Source organism: Anguilla rostrata, chromosome 1 (genome assembly GCF_018555375.3).
Source record: "Anguilla rostrata isolate EN2019 chromosome 1, ASM1855537v3, whole genome shotgun sequence".
NCBI lineage: Eukaryota > Metazoa > Chordata > Actinopteri > Anguilliformes > Anguillidae > Anguilla > Anguilla rostrata.
Window position 1 is genome coordinate 41796884 of NC_057933.1, and position 23043 is coordinate 41819926.

General features: G+C 43.6%; 1 protein-coding gene across 27 annotated transcripts in view; it reads right to left on the reverse strand.

Annotated features, from left to right (window-relative positions):
* LOC135255916 (CLIP-associating protein 2-like) overlaps positions 1 to 23043 on the reverse strand; it is a 131614-nt gene that overhangs the window by 12139 nt on the left and 96432 nt on the right. For 16 of the 27 annotated variants that reach the window (XM_064337825.1, XM_064337806.1, XM_064337768.1 and 13 more), the window contains 10 exons: positions 19850 to 20020; positions 18834 to 18878; positions 16318 to 16425; positions 14651 to 14713; positions 13469 to 13569; positions 12957 to 12980; positions 12111 to 12355; positions 10268 to 10331; positions 4903 to 5066; positions 1163 to 1241 (listed from right to left, as the gene is read on the reverse strand). In XM_064337825.1, coding sequence (XP_064193895.1) covers positions 1163 to 1241; positions 4903 to 5066; positions 10268 to 10331; positions 12111 to 12355; positions 12957 to 12980; positions 13469 to 13569; positions 14651 to 14713; positions 16318 to 16425; positions 18834 to 18878; positions 19850 to 20020 — 1064 coding nt within the window. The remainder of the gene's footprint in view (positions 1 to 1162; positions 1242 to 4902; positions 5067 to 10267; positions 10332 to 12110; positions 12356 to 12956; positions 12981 to 13468; positions 13570 to 14650; positions 14714 to 16317; positions 16426 to 18833; positions 18879 to 19849; positions 20021 to 23043) is intronic. The other 11 variants (XM_064337761.1, XM_064337745.1, XM_064337902.1 and 8 more) reach the window with 7 other exon arrangements.

Here is a 23043-nt window from a genome sequence, read left to right on the forward strand (position 1 = left end):
TAAGACAATGAGGTATCCAGTATCAAAACTCTTGACCCATTACCACAAGTCTCCTTTCAAGGTTCCAGCCCCACCATCACCAAACTTCCACCCCCACCCCCCACCCCCGCCGCCCCCCTCAAATCTCTTCTCGCAGAACTGCAAAGTCACATGTTCTCTTGTTAATGCTGTCGGACAGTCACAGAGTCACACTTCATTGTCAAACGTGGTACTCGTGACTCATTTACCAGTGATTTACAGGCTCTCACACACAAAGAAAGTTCCTTCACACAGACTTTGCTTAAGCTTGAAAACAGCAAGTAAATGTGGACAATTTATGCAATTTAAGCATAACCTTGTACTAAGAGTAAGAATCAGTCACATACACTTTGACCAACAAACCCTCATACTACAGTCACTTCAAATCATTCAAAAGTTCCTCATCATAAGATCTCCAGATGCTCAATGAATGCCTGGGAACTGTCAGAGAAAAAAAAGACCACACCAAGCTCAGAAATGATTTCAGACAGAATATCTGATAAAATGTTCAGATTGAGTTGGGCAAGGAATCAGTTTGAAACTGAGATTCTGGTTAGTGTATAGATGTTACACATGTGCAAATGTGCCAATAACTGAAATAAACCATATTCTCACCATGTCAACTAGGTAGGCATAGTTTTGCATCCACATTTGTCATGAACGACAGTATGTGTGACTGTAACACAGCACTCCTATTGACAACGTAAGTCACACATACATAGCTTTAGCAAATTCTTTAATGTGTCTTACTATTAGAGATAAGAAAAGTTAGGTAAGGATGGATTTTAAGGCTTAAGACAATTCTGCAGAGTTAAACTAAAACTGAACTTTGACCATCCTCTAAGTTGGATCAGTCCCTCCACGGTGACTGCAATCAAACCCTGTGCATCTTTAATACTGACCTTACCTCAAACAGATTGCATCTTGCAGCTTGCATCTTTCACTCTGGATTCTGCCCCCGACTCCTGACTGTGCATTACTGAAACTCTACTTTACAGGCATCTGTTTGCGCATCTTTCACTTAAACTCCACACAGACACCTATCGATGCATCCTTCACTTAAACCCCGTCCAAAACGGACACCATTGCCTCACAAAGCAGGACGAGGGCGCAGACAGAGGGCCTCGTCTTTGAATGTACGCACCTTGAGGTTGGGTGTCTGTGTCTGGTCCACAGTGAATCTCATGAGGATGGTGAACTGCAGGTCGTTGGGGAAGGACTCTCTGTGGGGGAGGAAAGAGAATGGTCAGACAGAGAATGGTACAGTAGACTGAATGGTACAGAGCTAGGCCTACAGGGACACAGGACGGTTAACACTGTCATTGAAGTTCCATTTCAGTAAAAACCACACAACAGCATAGTGGAACTAAATCATTCCAGGAAGAACTACCGCATTCTGGGAAAATTTTCAGGAGAACTACAGTATGTGAGTATGTTAACACAATACGTGGCAGTGTAGCACAGTGGGTAAGGAACTGGGCTTGTGACCGAAAGGTCATAGGTTCGATTATTGGGTAGGACACTGCCGTTGTACCCTTGAGCAAGGTACTTAACCTGAATGGCTTCAGTATATATCCAGCTGTATAAATGGATACAATGTAAAAACAAAAAAACATGCTATGTAAAAGTTGTGTGAGTCGCTCTGGATAAGAGCATCTGCTAAATGCCTGTAATGTAATGTAATGTTATACGTGTAGAATCATGTCTGAAAGTTAGCACGACTGGTAGAGTGGTAACTTGCAGACATTTCTACCAGTACAGTGTTATCCTATGGACAATATTACTTTGGACATAGCACTACTCTAGTCATATAGTGCTAACCTGGTCACACATTGCAACTTGTATGGCGCTAACTTTGTGACAAAGCAAGATTTGTATAGTCTTTACTTCGAGTCAAGGCACTATTTGTGTAGTGCCTTGACACTAATCCATCTATCCTCCATCCATTCTCTAATCGCTTAGTCCAAGTCAGGGTCATATTGGAAAAGGGGCAAGCAGAGCAGCCCAGAAAACCCTCTCCCCAGCAACTTCCGCCAACTCATCCCGGTGGATCCCCAAGCCATCCTAGGCCAGCTTTTGGATATAATCCCACCAGCGTGTCATAGGTCTACCCCTGGGTCTCTTCCCCGGTGGCTGAGCCCGGAACCACTCCAGAGGAAGTCGACCAGGAGGCATTCTTGTCAGATGCCCAAACCACCTCAACTGACTCCTTTCAATGAGGAGGAGCAGCGGTTCTACTTTGAGGCCCTCCCAGATAACTGAGCTCCTCACCCTATCAAGGAGAGCAAGCCCTGCCACCCTAGGGAGAAATCCCATTTCGGCCACTTGTATTCACAATCTCACTCTTTCAGTAACTACCCATAGGTGAGAGTAGGGATGAAGATCAACTGAAAAATTGAGAGCTTTGCCTTTCAGCTCAGTTCCTTCTTCACCACCACCGTCTGATACATTCCTGCGGCCACTGCACCTAGATGGCCGGTAATCTCTGAATCCCTTTTTCCCTCACTCGTGACTGAGACCCCAAGATACATGAACTCCTCCACCTGGGGCAGTTTCTCCTCCTTTACTTGAAGAGGGCAAACCATTTTTTTCCGGGAGAGGATCATGGCTACAGATTTGAAGGTGCTGATCCTCATCCCGACCGCATCACACTCAGCAGCAAACCGCTCCTGTGCGCATCAAAGATCACAGTACGATGAGGCCAATAGAATGACGTCATCTGCAAACAGCAGAGATGGCACTCCTGTGTCCCCAAACTGGACACACTCCATACCTCGGCTGCATCTTGAAATCCTGTCCATGAATACCACGAACAGGAGGGGAAACAGCGCACCCTTGGCAGAGTCCAATAACCACTTTGAATAAGCTTGACTTAATGCAGAGAATGCGAACACACCCTTCGCTTCAAGTATACAGGGACCAAATGGCACACAACAGTGACCCCGGCACCCTATACTCCCGCAGCACCTCCCACAAGATACCCTGGGGCACATGGTCATATGCCTTCTCCAAATCCACAAAACACATGTAGACTGAATAAGCAAACTCCCATGCCCCTTCAAATATCTGAGAGAGGGTAAAAAGCTGGTCTGTTGTTCCACGGCCTGGATGAAACCCACATTGTTCCTTCTGAATCTGGGGTTCTATTATCGACCAAAGCCTCCTTTCCAGCACCTCGGCACAGATTTTCCCACGAAGACTGAGAAGTGTGATTCCACCGATAACCGGAACACACCCTCTGATCCCCCTTCTTAAAAATGGGGACCACCACTGCCACTCCAGAGGTACTGTTCCTGACTTCCACGCAACATTGAGGATTCGTGTCAACCAAGACACACCACCAACATCCAGAGCTTTCAACATTTCTGGACGAATCTCATCTACCCCTGATGCTCTGCCACTGAGGAGGTCTCCAACCACCCCAGTGACTTCTGCCACAGAGATGGACTCTGATCCCTTGGTTTGCTTCAGCGCCGCCTCCAAAAAGGAGAGTGTGTCTGTTGGATTCAAGAGGTCCTCAAAGTGTTCCTTCCACCTTTCAACAATATCTCCAGTTGAGGTCAGAGTTTTACCATTCCTGCTAAAAACAGCCTGAAAGGTGTCCTGCTTTCCCCTCCTGAGGTGCCGAATGGTTTTCCAGAACCACTTTGGGGCCAACGGAAAGTTCTTCTCTAAGGTCTCTCCAAACTCCTCCTATGCCCCGGCTTTTGCTTCTGCCACTGCCGCAGCTGTGGTCTTTTCGTCTGCTGGTATCTGTCTGCTGAATCAGAGGTTCCCAGTGCCAACCAGGCCTGGAATGCCTCTTTCTTCAGCTTGACAGCCTCCCTCACTGCTGGAGTCCATCAACGGGTCCTTAACCACAACCTCTAGCACCCGCTTCCACAATAGAGGTTTTTAACAGGGTCCATTCAGACTCCATGTCCACAACCTTCTCCAGGATATGGGAAAACCTCTCTCGGAGATGAGAGTTGAAATCATTCCGGATGGACTCTTCTGTCAGGCATCCCCAGCAGACCCTCACTACATATTTAGGTCTACCTGGTCTGTCTGGCAGCATCCCCTGCCATCTGATACAACTCACCACCAGATGGTGATCAGTTGACAGCTCTGCTCCTCTCTTCACCGGAGTATCCAAAACAAATGACCGCAGGTCTGATGAAACAACTACAAAGTTGAATGATCGACCTTTGGCCCAAGGTGTTCTGGTACCATGTACACTTATGAACGTCCTTGTGTTCGAACATGGTGTTCGTTATGACTAGCACAAAAGTCCAATAACATAACACCGCTCGGGTTCAGATCAGAGGCGCCGTTCCTCCCAAGCGCGCCCCTTCAAGTTTCCCAGTCATTGTTAACGTGACCATTAAAGTCTCCCAGTAGGACAATGGAGTCAGTAGGTGGGGCTTTTTCCAGCACCCCTCCCACCTTCTCCAAGAAGGCCAAATACTCTGAATTGCTATTAGGCGCATAAGCGGAAATAACAATCAAAGTTTTCCTCTCTGCCACATGCAGTCGCATCGAGGCAACCCTCTCGTCCACTGCAGTAAACTCCAACTGAGTGGCCACCAGCCAGGGACTTGTGAGCCCTCCTACCACGATCCAGAAGGGGCCTTGACACTAAGCCTTACCTAATTCAAAGAGTAGCCTTGACACTAAGCCTGACCTAATTCAAGGAGTAGCCTTGACACTAAGCCTTACCTAATTCAAGGCATATTTGTCTAGTGCTAACCTGATGACACAGCACTACTCTTGAGGTACAAACCTGATGACATAATGCTACTAGTACAGTACTGACCTGCTGACATAGTAGTGCTAACCTGGTGGTGTAATGCTACTTGTCCTGTCCACGGTACAGTGAAGTATCACGACCACTATAGAGCTAACCTGGTAACATCCAGGGCCTTCTGGACCTTGGCCTGTACAGAGCCCAGCAGGTCAGCGCCCATCTTCTTCAGCAGCTGAGTGAGCAGAACGAACAGCCAGTCCTGCAGGTCATCCTTGTGTACCTGGATGAAGTCCACCAGCGTCTCCAGGAACATGCTGAACACCTGTGGGAGGGGCAGCAGGTACACACAGTGACCGAGACGCACACGCCTGGACGCCCACGCATGCTGACAGAGAGACAGCCATACAGAGAGAAGGCGATGCGGTGCAGCAAAGCAAATAATTGGAGAAACCACAAGACCCTTCTCTCCCTCCCATCCCACAGCCCGGATATCAGCATTAGTCACCTGCAGAAAAAGCCTGCCATTAAATCAGCGGTACATGCAGGAAAGTCCATTCCGACGTCAATACAAAAATACCTTCATGATGTTTGGTGTGTAATTTGTGTGCCAAAGCACCACAAAAAAGCTGTACTTCAATAAATTAACATTAGTGACTGGTCCCATAAATATGACAATATATGTATGGAAATGGCTTATATTTAAGGAAAAAATAAAAAGCTAGTCATAAATATTTAAACAACTGACTACATTAAATGCATATTGGTTAGAGATTTTCATATTTTGTCAATATATGAATTATATTGCAAAGAACACAACTAGTAAATGCAGAGAAACATATTTAATGCCTTGTACGACTGTGTGTTACTTGTGACTGTGACAGTGAATGCGAAATCAGCCTGTACATAAGCACAGCTAAAATAAATGTGTGGTCTGGAAGTCAGGGGAAGAGGTGGCAGAAACAGAAAAAACCACCACTCTCTCAACTCTTGCTTCTTGAAATTATGTTAAGATTGGAACTGAAAGAAACATTTTATCTTCAAATACGGTCCTAGTTCACAAATAATTCATTATCAATATCACATTGTGGCTAAAAAAACACCTCACACCTGATGTAGGGACTGTACAGTTAGCTAGTCAGGTACTGGATTTCAAAGGATCTCCAACAAAAGAGATTCACAGTCATGGTCAGCTTTAAATAACCAAGCAGAAGCCACCTTTAGCTGTGCATGTGTGCTTATCTAGTTAATGAACTGTATTACTCAGATAACATCAGTCAATTTCCAACTGTTGTAGCCAGTTTGCAAGTTCTTAAGATTGACATTGATGAAGTGTGTTGGAAATTTTTATTTATTTTCACCTTGGTAGCTACAGTAAATTGATAGCTAGCCAAATAATACACATTATTACTGTGGACACATGGACTACTGTAAGTTGCCAGGTATTTATCTCCATAATAATTCTGAAATGTATTGTACTTGCTTGCATTTAGTCATTTAGTCCATTTTCAGCAACTGAAGGCTGCTAAAACAACAAAACAATTCCATAAAAAACCCGTCAGAATAACAGGTTTCCATGGCTCCAAAACGCATTTGATTTCAGCAAATGGTAGAGATAAATTAGTGAGAGAATTATGATATAGCAGTGCTTAGTGGTTATCATAGCTAGCTAATTAAATGGAAAAAAACCTTTTGTAAAGTGAAATAAATGTTAATTTTATTAAGTGTGTTGCCTCTTCACTCCTTTTCTCCATAAAAACCTTCTTAAAATGTGGACACTAGATACTGTTAGGGTGCAGTTAAATTTTGGTAGAAATTAAAAGACAATGTATGATATTATCTTACACAGCAAAAGTTGGTGTAGTACAATAAGTATAGACGTGTCTGTTAGATATCATAAGTGGAGAATGGTTAATTTATCAGAATTCTCAAATATTTAACATATTTATCAAAAGGTAACATAAGTAACATAAAAAGTATTCTGGTAAAATTGGGACCTTGTCTTTTATAGAGAGCCCAAAATAATTTTTTTTGAATGCATATTATTTTTAAAGATAAGAGGTAGTAGTTATACAGATACATACCACAGCGAGGGTTAACCGCGTCACACTTGTCTTGTGACGCTGACTTATTGCACCAAACATCATTGACTACATGTGGCTGCTCTGAGCAATGAAATGTCAGTGTATTAGTAAGCAGTTCTAATTCATTTTGAAGCACACAGCATTTCATTAGCCACACAAGGCTTTCCAGATGCAACCAGATGAACAAACAGTTAATTGCACAACCATGCAAGGGGATGACAAATATTTAACAAACTTACTCTCTACATAGAGTTCCACAACAGGGGGAGAGCATGCAAAAAAAGAGATAAATACACTAATTAGTTTATGGCTGTACAAACCTATAAACAAAAATAAATGAATAAAATAATCGTCCAGTTTTCTTCAAATGTGTGATGCCCTGCATTAATTTCTGGCAGTGAGACACAATGACACAAACTGTGAAACAAAATCAGTGCAAAAGATATAAAGGTTTGTGGGAGTTCTTTCAGCCTCGTCAAAGAAAGAAGTGACAAGTGATAAGGACACGTTTGCTTTAAACATACAATGGAACAAAGCCCACAGTGCAAAATGCATTCATCTGACTCTTACATTTTCAGCTTTCAATTATGTCATATACCGTACATGTTCTCTTGTTTTAGAATATACCAGCCACCACATATGTTTAGTTTGTTCGGTGCCTCATGTTTTACTTATTCCAATGCCGTTAAGTCAGGTGTGGATGTGGCGGCAGGTCAGACCAATTGAAATCAGGAAGCAGGACAGATCAGAAATTCTTAGCTATTTCCAAAGAGACTGCAATGTGACAGGACACCTATCTTCACAAGCGTATCACCGGGTGACTGCCCTGAAAGAATGTCCAGATATCGGGTGAACTTGTCTTTTCTGTTTGTTCAACCCGGACATCAGCGTATGCATCTTGTTCCAGGCACGGGTGCCCGTTCATCATGGTGTGGCCTGAAACGCAGCCCGTACCCTGCAGTTAGGATGGCCAGATGGTGAACAATCAAGAGGAGGGCACAGGTGGTGCGCTGATGACATAAACACTTTCGCCTGCAATTTCATGAACTGAAAAAATTTAAACATACTCCTCTACATGCTGCCACTAAATGAGTAGGGGAGAAACATCGCAGCTTCAGAAAGGCAGCAAGTGAGGATAAATTGTATGGGCCCATCTAATATTATATAAATTCAGACTTACTTTGTTGCAGTGAGCACAATAAACTGGTTTCAACGGTCAGTTGGCAGAAAGATACGACTACTGATGCTCAACACAATGATAACCTCAGTGAGTTCAGCAGAGGCAGTTTGCTTGTTGATGGACTGGCTTTTTGGTGTTTCATGTCAGCCTCTACCTTTGTGTTGGGGTTGAATAAGCATGGATCCACAGGTACTCTTTGCCACTAATTTCAGTACTCTTTCCATTTTTTAGAGGATGGCCTTGGCTAGCACACTATATTTTATATGTAGCTTGCCGCTAAACTAACTTTATAGTTTTAGTGGAAGTAAATTGTAGGTGCAGATTCTAGGATCAGTACTGCCCTTTACAACTGCTTCATCTCAAAGGGGAAACCTGAACCTGGATCAGCATTTCTAAGGCAATGCTTTATTTTTCCCTTTCAAACTGAACACAGTGTTTATCTGACACTAACCAAACTGTGTCAGTTATATTTAATTGTGTGCAAATTAAATTAATGTAGAAAAAACAAAAAGGCCTTCCCCATGAAACGTTCCCTCAGAAAGACACATGGCATATGCATCAGCCTAATCCAGACAAAAGCATCCCATCAATTAACAATCTGTTGGGACATAGGACTGTTACATGTGATATTCTTTCCTGCATTTCCCTTAAGAATAGCTATGGTTACGGCTTGTAGACTATTGGTCCTTCACTGTCATGCACACCTTAAGCTTTGTTCCAGTCTCAGTTTAAAACACTGTGCCAATATCATTCAAGGAGAAACACGTATGTGCAAGAAATTCAAGGTGTCACAAATACAAGATAAACACCGTGATACAGTCTCAGTGAAATGATCGCATCATTAAGAAAAGCACATTTAACCTGAGTGTAAAAAAACAGTAATTAAGAGAAACGTGAGTGCTCGGCTACTGCATTGAAATGGCGTATCTGAAAGAGAATGACAGACAGTAGAAAGAGACAACAGTAAAATGAATTGTACCTTAAACGTGGCTGAGCTTATACCGGATTCTGCCGAGCCAAACCCCCGGCCTGTGAGATGCCCCTTCACAACTTCTAGCTGGAATTCAAATTTCTTTAATTTTCACTGCTCATTTGCTGCCTTCACCAGCCACTCACACATCTACACTATGGGGTGCCATGCAGCTTGTGGGCCGGTGATTGGTCAGCAGGAACGCATCATTTGTTAGTAGTTTATATACGTTATTCATGCTTTCTGGCAGAACAGCGCGTGATGCAGGTGTGTACGTTTAATGGACCTGTCACCGAACGGTGGCATTCCTGTACATTCCAATCTGGCATGCTATTAGGGTTTGCCCCATTCCTCGGGGTGTTAAGGTGTGACCTGTTGACTGCAGGTGTTACAATACATAACCGTTAATGTGGGGTGTTGGTGCTGCCTAAATCAGCGCAGTCTACTTCGGCAGAATCCGGTATATGTACAAATGCGTGACTAGATGCGATGCAGGTGATTGGACAGTCATGGGACAGGTGATTGGACAATCTTGGGATGGGTGACTGGGCAGACTCAGAGCCAATGACTGGACGGTCTCTGGGGGGCGATTGGACAGTCTTTGGATCTTGGATTTTGGTGGCCCTAAACACGAATGTTGTTGGAACCGAGTGCACGAATCGGACGGGCGCAAGTGGTGGCAGAAGCAATCTCAGACCAGGGGGCGGGGTTCCAGAAGAGATCACGAATCAGGGAACCAATAGCTACAGACACGTAAATTACTGTACAATTAAAATGTGTTCCAAAGCTAATTTTAAAACTAGAATTGTGTGGCCCAGGGATGCTTGTGGCCCTAAAAGACTGCATAGAGTGTTTATGCCAGCAGCCAGCACAGGTTTTGGGCTGGGCCTACCAGAACATCTTGGGTGGGGTTATCAGAACGTCTTGGTTACGGTAATTGGATGGTCTTGGGGTGGGGATATTGGACAGTTTTGGTTCGGATTATCAGACGGTCTTGGGGTTGGGTTATTGGACAGTCTTTGGTGGGGCTGTTGGATGATCCTGAGGTAGGGTTATTGGACAGTCTTGGGGTGGGGTTAGTGCACAGTTTTGGTGGGGTTGTTGGACAGTCCTGAGATAGGGTTATTGGATGGTCTTGGGGTGGAGTTAGTGGACAGTCTTGCAGTAGGGTTAATAGAAAGTCTTTGGGTGGGGTTATTGAACAGTTTCCTGTTGGGTGATTTGTGAGTCTCACAGCACATGACTGGCAAGCCTTGGGGTGAGTGATTGAACAGTCCTGGGCAGGGTTGTACCTTGCTGTGCGGGTCTGCAAACATCCTGGTGAAGATCTCACAGAGCCTCTTCAACTCCACGCGACTGTGGGAGAAGGAGCAATCAGACTCACTCTACATTATAATCAACACAAAAATCTCAAGGATAAATACACCAGCTGCTACCATTACCTGGAGTACAAAACCCTCACAGGCAAAACCACCCCTTACATGTCCAACTTTAAGCTGTCCCGTTCCTGTACAATCTCAGGTACACGATCACACTTGACTCATCATTCTAATTTCAAAAGGTCTCTCCAGGGCTTTCCCCGTGCAATCTCTCTAGTGACACTCAACCTGGTTATTCCTAAAGTTTGCTCCAAGTCTGCTTTTCAGTTCTCATCAGAAAATGCTTGGAATTCACTGCAGTAGAAATGCAAACTGTTCCATTGTATGTCATCAACAAAATAAAATAACTAAATAAATAAATAAATTTTGTATACAACGTGGAGCTGAGAATGTCCAATTCCCACCCTAATTGAGAATATCTAATTGGCTATTTGTAGCCGTGCTCATGTGCATTCCTGCTAATTTATAAAAATCGTGATTCTCTCCATAATCCAGTCTTAGCTGCTTTTAGTCCATACCAGTTTGCACAGAGTGGAATGGAGAGACCTCCATGTGGCTCTGTCAGTCCACAGCACATTGATCAGAGGTCCAGAAGCAATGAAATGCAGACCTCAGGGGTATCAGACTCTATGGGCTGGCGGAAAATTATAAATATCTAGGCACTGTCTTAGATAATGGATTTTGTTTTGAGCAAATGTTGTATTCTTAAATATTTTAGTTTTTTATGATGACGCCTTTTAAAATTGCACTTTTATTGAAACGGTTTTAACTTTTTACACATGGTTGCCTCGTCAAAGTGGCAACAGGTTAGGGGCTGAGCAGGCAGCTCCTGTTACAATAGATCCTCGGAAGCAAGTTAGTTCCTGACTACCAACTATGGGATGAGTTCGTGCTCCTGCCCTCTGCCTGTCGATTCAGGGTGTGTGCCATAAAGACAGAGGTGGAAAAAAGGCTCCTTTGTCTCCATGGCCACTGGTAAGTTCAATGCCACTAACTAGGATTTTATTATTGTGCCTGTGACACTTGTTAAGTCTTTTAGGTAAACTGGGTCCTATCCTATTGTTTTGTTCCAATAGTTTTATTTGTTGTATTGTTTTATTTATTGTGAGTGTGAATCAAGGGTGTATTTGTACTTGGCAGCAGACCAAATTTGCCAATAAATATGATTGATTAATCAATTGACCTCTAACTGACTGAGCACTCTCATTCAATTGCAGTTAGCACTGACACGGTCTGGATTCGATCTGAGACCATGGGGCTCATCCTTGTACCAAAGTGTGGTGCCTTAACTGAATGAGTCAACCAGCAACTATAAGAATCATTAATTTTTTTAAGTAGTTACATTTGTGGTTTGATCTTTAAAATCTGCATTGTGCCTTACTTTCTACTATATTATTTGCATATCCACTTCCTCTGTCTTGCTTTAAATCTATTCAACTTCAGCTGATGGAAGTACTAAATATGTGTTCTGTACCAAAGTACCTGGCTACTTGCCAACACATAACAGAGAAAAACCTGGATGTATAAATTAGACATTAAAACATTAATATCTACAAAAAAACATTTGTGTCTCTGCAAAATACTACTAGCGCATAGGTTTTGGTCATTAAAAGACCACTTCTCTTTATGTAAAACTTCGTAAAACTACAAATTAACACACAAGGGTGTGCTGGCAGTTAAATTCTACTGGACCAATTGACAATACGCACATCATTACTCAATGCCTAGTTACTCGAAGGAAGGCCACGCAGAGTACCTGAGGGTCCTCTGATTCTTCAGCAGGCTCTGCAGCCCAATCAGACCCTCCTTCCTCTCGGACCAGTTGGAGCTGGCGCAGCGGTTGAGCACCTCGGCCACGTCCTCCGTCTGCCGCATGTAGGTGGGGATGCTGCCGTTGCGCGAGCTGTATGAGCGCTCCGAGCAGGCGCTCGATGCGTCGCTGTTGGCGTCGTCGTCCGAGTACATCCCGTACGTCTCGTACCGCCTCCTGGCCGGCTTTTTCTATAGACGGAGAGGGGTCACAACCAATAAACCACTGGCACCAAACAAAGGGGGAGGAGTCATGACCAATAACCTTTAGGGGTGGGGAAAAGGGGAAGAGTCACAGAAAAGGGCCTGGAGTGACAAAGACTCGTCATTTTAGGTTATTTACAGGATAGCCTGTTATGAAGTATTTCAAATGGGAACATTTATTTACAGAGAGAGACTTAACAGAGAAAATGAATGCTACTTTACAATATACATTACATTCCAACAATTTAGAAAATGCTTTTATCCAGAGCGACTTACAAAACTCTTACATAGCATTTACATTGCATCCTTTTATACAGCTGGATATATACTGAAGCAATGCAGGTTAAGTACCTTGCTCAAGGGTACAACAGTAGTGTCCTATCCAGAAATCGAACCTGTGACCTTTAGGTTACAGGACCTGTTCCTTACCCATTATATTACACTGCTGCCCATATAAGAGGATTAATTCAGCTGCGCAACAGCACATTGGGTGCTGTTGCGTCAGACAGTGGTGCTAGTGCATGAGTGTTCAAGGGTGCACCACATTACATCATCCATACGCAAGCAGGAAAGCAAGAAAATGCTGTACCTTACTCCTCATGTCTCCTAACAGCTGACAGCATTAAAAAACACAATCAGTCAGTGGAAGAAGTTAGTCACATATTAGGCACTTCAACTAAAAACAATGACTAGCTGTTCAAACAATTCACGCCGTGAAAAATGACTTCATGAAAATACAGGCATACATTTAAATCCACGTTTGTATAATTACAATAATACTGTGCATTAGAACGTGTAGGATCATAATAACTGCCCTTTAAACAATAAATGTGAGGGAAGATACATTAGGCTGTGAGCAGGGAAGCGCAGTGTTAGTGTGTGAAACAGCAAAATAGGAGGGACAACGAGAGCATTGGGGGATTCATTATTTATTATTAATTTATTATTAATTACAAATCATCAAGGCCAAAGAGACGCAGCTCGCTGAATAGAGACCAATGTGTGATCGGGCATGCGATTTAGTAAGCTCAGGCGATGAGGGGCGGGGCTTTTGCAGGAGGGTGGGCGGGGCTTCAGGATGGGCGGGCCGGTGGGACATACCAGAGCGTCGGCCAGGGCCTCCTCCACATCGGAGCCAGTGTTGAGGACCCGCATGGCGCTGACTGAAGACGAGAGCCTGCTGGACTGGCTCATGCCATACCCTGAGGAGCACAGATCACGGCGCGGGTCACAAACACGCACAGTGTACCACCCATCCGCCCGTGCGCACACACGCACAAACACACACAGTGTACCGCCCATCTGCCTGCGCTCACACACACACAACACGCAGTGTACCGCTTGTCACACACAGGCGCGTGCTACTCACCTGACTGAGCTCATACTTACTTACATACACACACACACAATTTCACAGATCACACCTCACACTTTAAATGCCTGTATTCACACATACACTTACACACACTCACACACACACACACACACACACACTTATGTCTCCACGCCAGGCTCCATGGAAAACAGCTCGGAAATGCATCCACACCAACAATGTTTCAGGCCAAAATATCCAGTTGCAGGACAAGCCATTTCACTAGTCTAATTTCCAAATGGGAGCCCTCAGCACTCAGAGACGAATCAGAGAAATAAACCCGAAGTAAAATTTCTGTTGCATTTCATAGCTGTTCACCTGGCCTGGTATGTAGACACAGCAGGACAAGAGCCCACGCAGTGGTTCCCCATCTAGTGACATCAATTCATTTAATGAAAAAGAAAAAAGACACAAATACGAAAAGGAACCAAATAAGATCTGGGCCAGCAGAATGGAGACTCAACGTAAATCAGCATGGACATGAAACATGCAGTGGAAGAGAGGGTCCGAGAGCTGCAGAGAGAAACGAAAGGCTAGCGTGCGATGTGAGCACTGCCTGCACTTTTAAACCCTTTAGATGGAGATGAAGAAGCACGTTGCAGAAAGCTACAGCACGCATGGCCATATGCTCTTCCTTTCAATGAAAGTGAACCGCTGTCTCTCCCATAGCTGCGGCTTTCTGCAGCACTGAACAGAAAATCAATGGGTGATGATGAAAAAAATAAATAAAAATAATAAAAAAATTTTTTTAAATGCGCCATCTAGCAGCTCTGAACAGAAGAGAAGTGGTTTGACTAGGCATGCTTTGCTGACGTAGACTCTGGGAGGGGATATTAAATCAGGAGGGGGGAGGGGGTGGTGGTGGCATGGGAAGCGTGATGTAGAATGTGGGGGTGCTACTCAGCCTTCACCTGCCGCCCCAAAGGCATCGGGGGTGTGGAGTGTTCCAGTGGACCTGGAGTGGTGTCGCGAAGCTGGAATGGAGAACCGCAGAGCCCAGGCCAATAAGAGCCCAAAGAATGACCAAGAGCCCAGCCAATAAGAGCCCAAAAAATGACCAAGAGCCCAGCCAATAAGAGCCCAAAGAATGACCAAGAGCCCAGCCAATAAGAGCCAGAAGAACCCCATCGAACCTGGCCCAATGGGAGCCCAACCAGCAGAGAGCCCAGAGATCCACACGAAACCCAAGCTAATAAGATCCCGCTACACAGAACCCAGCCCAGGAAAAGCCCAAGAAACAGCCAGAGCCTGTTCCAGCGAGACCCTCCCCTGTAAGAACCCGGCGTGGAACCCAAGCTTGTGAGAGCCCTCAGAAGAGTGAGCCAGTACCACACACACAGATCCCTTGGCAGGGGCTGGAAACTCCCACTGCTGAAACACTCATTTCAGTTCACCTGCAAGATGAGGAGCTGAAATACACACTGCTGACGTGTCCATTTTAGTCTAGCTGCACTGAATTTTAGTTACGTCCTGTATTTTATCATTTGCAATACAAATACTGTTCAGTCAAATTCCCTCTTAGAGGCAAAATGCATAGCAAAGAACCATGCTGAAGTTACGGCCTCTTTTTAATTTGTTTACTCTTTCCACCTGAAATGCAAAGTGTTCCTCCCTAAGTGCTCACATTTAACAAACCTACTGAAATGAATACATTTGAAAGGCCACTGAAATTTCAAATGAAGAATGTGCGCTGGCCACTGCCTATGCAAGCAACAGCAGTGCCCATGTATGTGACACCAGAGCTGAGGTATCTCATAATGGCTAAAATCCCGCAACAGAAGCTGCCCAGACAATTTTGATGTGGGAGTGGTAACTAAAGGAAAGATAATTTAGACAGGAAAAGGACAAGGAACTGGCTGTAAATTACAGAGCTTTCAACACATCAGTGGATGCACTTAAATTACTATGCATGGAGGAAAATTATAGGCTTACAACGACACCCACTTAGAGGTTGGAGCAATGGAAAGGATGTGTAATCTCTTTAGAGAGAAACCAGCCAAAGGAGACTAGGAGTGCCTCTACAGGACCCTGAATTCAGTTCAAGGTGATGATGAGGCACTCTATCTGCCATTTACTTTAAGGGGTAGCTGGGAATTGAAAAATGCCTCAAAACAAGAGAGGACTTGAAATACGACTGCCCTTCTGTCTGAATAAATATATTGACAATTATATTCCATTAGGCCATGACCATATTCATTTTGGTTCAATCTACATTAAGCACAATATTTAAGTTTAAAGGCCAAACTAATACCAGGACAGAGGAATGGAATGGACATCTTCTTTGAACTCTAATTATTAAGAGCTGTGTAACAGGTTAATTCAGGTTAAGATTATACACAAATGGCACTTGGCACCTTGTAAAATGAAATTATCATCCGATGACAGCGCTAGAAGTGTGAACGAGATATAGGGTAAATTACCCACGTTTTAAATGCGGGCTTGCACCTCTGTGCGCGAGACTTGTGGCCCACTGGGCCGGGCTTTTAATGCTATGGGTGTGGACTGCAATCATCTGGGCGAGGCTTGTGAAAATCCAGGCGGGGCTTATGGGAATCTGGGTGGAGCTTGCAGTACTCACCGAGCGGCTGGAAGGAGCGCACAGGGCTCGTGTCCCTGCTGCTCTCGCGGCTGGCTTCCCGGCTGCAGCCCTGACTCATACTAGGCCGGGGAATCCGGCTTCCCCGCGCTATGCGGGTATGAGCGACAGAGGCGTGGAGAGAGGCAGCAGAGCGCGCAAAAACAGAGAGAGAGACACAGAGCAGTCATATGGTTCACTCAGCGGACAGGAAAAGAAACATGAAATCTACCCCAAGAGGTCTGTATCCCCCGTCCCAGTGAAAGGGTACAATGTCCCTGTAACAAAACCCCAGTGGGGAGAACTGTAACGGGGAACAGCAGGAAAACTATCCTGCTTTCACAAGGGGGAACACAACTGCTGGGGTGAGGACAAAAGAGCAGACACATCTGAAAGCACTGACACTGCAAGTTTGTACAATAGACTTCACATTGCGCTCTTAGATAATGCGGCAGTTAATGGAGTAATTCATTTTATTATGTTAACGCTATTGTTTGTCATTTGTAATAAAATAAAGTTTGATGCTGAACTTTACTTTCTTTAATGAGACATAAAGAAAGGCAGCGGTATAGGAGATGCTTAAAACAAAACTTCTAAATCACTTTCAATGGATCTGGGTAATTAGTCAGTCGTGCTTGTTTTGTTTCGACTGGCAATTAATAAACAAAAGGGTGGTCTTTCGCACAGTCCTGTACATCAATACTCTATGAGAGTAAAGATATACATACAATTGAGGTGGTATCATTCTTGGCCTGCTTAATTCCAACTTGCACTGGTATTTATTTTTATTTGCATAACTGTCACTATATATAATTGTCACTATATATTAAAGGTGTAAGATACTGAAACACATAAACATATAAAGCAGATTGAAATAGCAGGAACAGAAATGTCAGCGTTGTGAAAAGGTTTTAGCTGGTTGTATGCATATGATACTTCAGATCTGTATACCAGGTTTGATACTATAGAGATTCCCTTCATATAAGAGCCTTAGTCCACACATGTAATAGAATTTTGATACAACATACTGATGCCAGTTCCACACATCACACATGTAACAGGGCTTATGATATTGTGCAGTGATGTCAACGGACCACCGAAGTGTAATGTAAATTTTGCACCCAAATAAGGAATTCTGGTTCCATTGCCTTGCCAGAAATTGGAATATGGGTAAACAATTATTGCCTCAAACTACGATCTTTGGATTTAATATGGATGTCTTTACTTGTTAAAATAGTGGGTATGTAACCGGTTTGCACCAAGATTGTTAGCAAATATATTTATTTTACTAGATTGTGTTGATCACACATATAATGAATGCAGCATTTACAATGGCACAGTTTCACATATTTAAAGGACAAAATAATTCATTAACGGGAAACAAAAAACCTATTCATTTTAGCCATAGGTGGAAAAAAAGGAACCGGAAGTGATCTGGAACAACAAATTTGATAACAATACTTTGGTGGTCTATTCCACACATATAATGGGGCTTATGATATTGAACAGTGATGCTTATTCCACACTTGTAATGGGGCTTATGATACTGTGCAGTGATGCCCATTTTATATGCGTAATAGAATTTTATGATACAATGATGTCTATTCCAAATTCGCAATAGAGTGTTATGTAAATTCACATTGCCTATTCAACATACACAATACAGCCTTATGATGTTGCACAGTAATGTGTATTCATCATATGCAATAAATGCCTATAACACTCTGTGGTAATACATCTTGTTCACAAATTGTCTCAAAACAGACTCCAATACTTAGAAACTGTGAGGAATTATTTGTCATGAAAAAGGATTATCATGCATATTTGAGTTAAAATTCATTTGTGAAACACGTATAAGATTTTCATGTTATATTGTTCTCTGTAGATGAGGAGGGTCTAGCACATAAGATTCTTCAGGAAAAATATATAGTCAATGTCACAATGTCTGAATAAATATCCTGGTTAATGAGGGAAACTACGTTTAGTTTGAAAGCTATGTTAACCCGCATCTGTTAATAACTAAAGGCTTTCTTCAACACACGGTTTGGCACCACACAACATATGGGATGTAGCACATGAAACGTGGTCATCGTGTTGTCCAGTATCTTCTACTACATCTGCAATATTGCCACATCTTGAAAATGATCACTGCACACCAAACTGGTGTCCCATTTTTGGCTTGGCCACAAGACCCTTACCATTGACTTAAAAATGAAATGCTCGTATTTAGCCCTTCAGATAAAATATCAGCCAATAACCAATTAATCACTAATACTTGTAAATGAGACCGAGTGATTAATAACTAAGCCAACAACAAGGGACAGTCCAATCAGAAGTTTCATCATCACCAACAAACCACAATATGGGTAAGCCTGTGGTTTGCAGTTGGGATTAATGTCTGTTGGCTGAGGCAGTGAGTGCAGTTTGGATTACAGTCTAATGGCTCAGGTATTGGAACAGTGACACTCTACGGGTAGTCTGGAAGGTGATTTGTTTTATTACACAGCAACAGGCCTTACCTCCTCTGCTCCCACCATTGTAGATTTGACTGTGGGTTGACGGGGCTTAAGAGAAGAAATTTAAATATAGGCCAGGTTAGGAAACAGATCTATAGGAATCTCCTAAACACATAGTTCAACAAATATAACAGAGGATAAAATAATACAGAATATACAAATCTACAATAAGTGAGCCACAGTGCCTCAGAGTTGGTACGTGAGTAACCAAAGGAAATCAGATTTCACTTAAGGATTAGTTAACAAACCATCACAAAGACAGGCAGAACAGCTCCTACAGACTAACTAGATACTCAGCTCAGTATTCTTAACATTGAAAGATCAGCCTATAGAGAAGCTGAAAAGTTGACATGTACTACAAATAAAGATGTATTGGCCAAGTACAATACTGCACTGTAAAATCGAAACTCCTGAGGATGGAAGGAGTGCAGGAGGAGTTGGTCATCTGGTTAAGTCAGTAGAATCTGTGATTTACCCAGCGTCATTTTTAAAACATAAATGGCATTATACTTCAAATAGTGGAAAGAAATGTTATAAAGTACATTTGAAAATGAAATCCAGTGCTCCAAATCCAGGTATTCATACAGTGTTTCTCATAGTTGCTCAAAACACTTTTCATTATGAATTATGACTATGAATTCCTTTGTGAACAAACTCCTGAACTACCACAACCCTGTATCTGACTCTGGTATAAAAAAAACATGATTAAGTACCAGGGCCTTGTAAATTACTCTGGTGCTAAAAAACATATTTTTGTGCTGTGGTAATATATATATATAAACAACCACTGCACTGTAAATAGAAAACAATGATAAAAGGAAGCAGAAGCAAAAAATAGCTACTTTCATTACCTGTAACACATACTTTCAAACTCATACAGTTTCAAACAAGACAAAATGTCAGCCCCATAGATAAGGTCAGACAAAGGGTGGAGGCGGAGCTGATGCAAGACATAAAGGGGGCGGGGCAAAGAGTGAAAAGTGGGTGGAGCTGCGGATTGGAGGAAGGGCTGTGCTTACCTACGGAGAGCCGGGTGGGGCTGGAGTCGCGGCTGCAACCCTGGCTGCGTGGGATTCGGCTCCTTCTGTAGGATGCCCCGGGCCCCGCTAGTCCCCGCTGGGCCCCCGAGTTCACTGTGCTCAGGGCCGTGCTGGTCAGAACCCTGCCAGGAGAACCCGACCTGCTGCCCGCTAGGGGGGGGACAGAGGGACACAGAGAGAGTAAGATACTGGGTCAGAACCTATGGCAACACAAACAGCATGAGCTGCCGGTCCAAAAGAGACTAACAAATTAATGAACGAGACCAACTGATTAATGAAGCTGCACGGACTTCATTTTATGGTGGAAATATCACAGCTTGCATAAAATGGACACTGAGCCTTACAGTACGTTTTAATGTGCTGCTGCACATGAACAGATCTTTCCGATTTCTGGGCCGTTCTCACAGGCCGCAGTTGCTTGCTTCCAGAAGCGGCTTTCTATTTATGAGGTAGGGAGGTAGTTGCTCAGTGGGCGTGTCCAATCATTTCTATGGCGACACTTCCAGCAAGAAGCCACCAGCAGCCGATCGCTAACACAACAATGATGGAGACACTGACAGCGACAATGAGTTTTTCAGCCATGTTTGTTTTGTAAAGATAGCTAATGCTAGCTTGAGCCTTTATGACTCAATGTCACAATCACATTTAATTGGCTGAAGTTGCAAAAGTTGAAAAAATATGTGCCTCTGGATAAGAGTGAGAGGTAAACGGGCAAGATCTAATGTACATGTAATTTAAAATGTAAATGCACATGTGCAGTGTGCCGTGATGTGGTCAGATATTTAAAATTTTTTAAAAAATGATCAGACTTGGCTGTATGAAATCCTAACTGAATGGTATTTCTCAGGGACGATTCCGTATTGCTTGGTAACAGTGCACTGAGGCTAACTTCAAACCAAACTGGTTTTTCAGAGGTGGAAAATAAACATGGCCACAGCGAATCAGAAAAGGGCAGAATTAGCTGCTAAATAATAACAAAATAACCAGAACAAAAAAAGGCTGGGAATTCAGTCTATAAAGAAATTGTAGAGAAAAGGAGAGAACCCTGACAGAGAATGAGGAGGGAGAGAGGACGGGATAAAGTGATAGAGTGGTGAGAGGAGTGCAGATGGTGACAGAGCGATGATCCGGATAAGAGCATCTGCCAAGTGATTGTAATGTAATGATGTAGTGATGAGAGAGGGGTGCGAGAGAGGCACAGAGCCTGATGAAAGGGGGATATGAGGGAGGTGTAAAATAAAGGGTGAAGGGTGACGAGTGATGAGAGAGGGATGCAGGGAGGGGATGACAGTGACGAGAGAAAAATGAGAAGGCATGTGGGGGGGGGGGAGTGGTGAGTGAGTGTGACTAGAATGATGAGTGAGAGTAATTAGGGAGACGCGGGGCATGCAGTGAGGAGTCCGACGGATAACAGACAGATTTAGAGAGGGGGTTGGAATGTTACCCTGCCCTGCCAGGGGTAGCATATTGGAGTAGCTGGGGTGGATGGGGCAGGACTGGGGGTGTGTGTGTGCTTGAGAGAGAGAGAGAGAGAGAGAGAGAGAGAAAAAGAGAGGGAGAGAGAGAGAGAGATGAGTGGGTGTGCTGCAGAGGTAGTGTCAAAGGTCGTGTCTTAGCACACATTGAAGATTCTAGACTAGGCCACACGAGTCACATAAAAAGCATACAGGACTTACAAAAACTAAGGAAAAAAGGAAGCAAATAGCCTGCCACACATTCACTTTCCAAATGTGAAGAATGGGAGAACACATGGCTGATGTCAAACAAAGATTAAGCAAAGCTGTGGAAATAGTATTCATACACACACACCATGTGGAAGCCAAGACACACACCAAGAGACAATGAAACCCGACTGTAGCCAGCACTCTCAGCTTCACAGTAAGTCAGAACACAGAGAAACACGTAGCACCATGGTGACGGAACATAGCGAAGTCCTGCGTAACTGAAAACTGTGTGAATCACAGGCACGTGTGCTGAGGTCTCCATACTGGGTGTGCTGTGCACTCCCAGACAGAGACGCAGGGGAGGGGGTCCAGACCTTGGGAAACACTGTACTGGCCAGAACTGCGGTGTTAATGCAAAACTTGTACACAGATTGGTCAGTGAGAACGGCTACAATTTTCTCCCCAGTGGTCACTCTGTGTTCATTTGGGTGGCACACCACCTTACAGATGCAAGGCCTACACTGGGAAGTCCTCTTGCTTCCTGCTTCATCCACAAACTGATCTGAGGTCAGCACTCTGCACACAGATGCTGTATTTCGTGATTGGTGATTGGTTGTTGGTGTTGCAGAGGGGAGTGGAAAACAGTTGGGAGTGGGTCTCCCAGAGCACCCCCCTGTGACACGCAAATAACAAGCAACCACGTCTGGGGGAGGCTTTTAAATCTGTTCCTTTAAATGAACAGAATGCTGCGCTGATTCAATTGGTCACAAGCCCAGGGGAGAAGATCAACAGCAATCCACCTGAAACAAGGCCTGCAGGGACGCAGTGGTATTTTTCCACAGCAAAGGTGTCACACGGCTTCTCCAGTTTTCCCAAAAGTTTGTCGGCCTGCATTGTAATCGTTTAATCGTTTGCTGCTGCACAAGCCCAGCTGTGTCCAATCACTGCTGGTCCATACACAATCGACCCCTCTACTTCTTCATTCCTGTTTATTTGATAATTATGGATATGGGCGCTGGCTGCACAGCATTCAGCAAAAATAAAGGGCCTTGATGCTGTTAGACACAGGGCAAAGAAGTCATGCTAGCTAGGTTGCGTAGAAGGGCCATGTCAGTGTACCGGGCAGTTAAGAATCGAGACAAATCCACCCACGCATCAGAGTATAAAAGCCACCAAATAAACATTTAATTTTTATAATGTACTTTGCAAAGACAGATCTGTGAACAAATAAATCCACACCTTTTAGGATTCTACATAAATTTCAAAGGCTTTAACTTTATATAGTATAATTTATAATCATTATATTCAAGTCAGATGATCTTTTTAAATATTTGCAATATTGCGAATAACTTAAACACTTAAAATACAGAAAAGCCAAAGACTTCTGAACGTATTCATGCTATAGTATCTTGGTGTAATTTGGATGTTTGATCATTTACACCAGTTCACATCACTTAATTATTGTCATAAAATGAATCAACCATGTAGGCTACTTGATATTAATCCAAT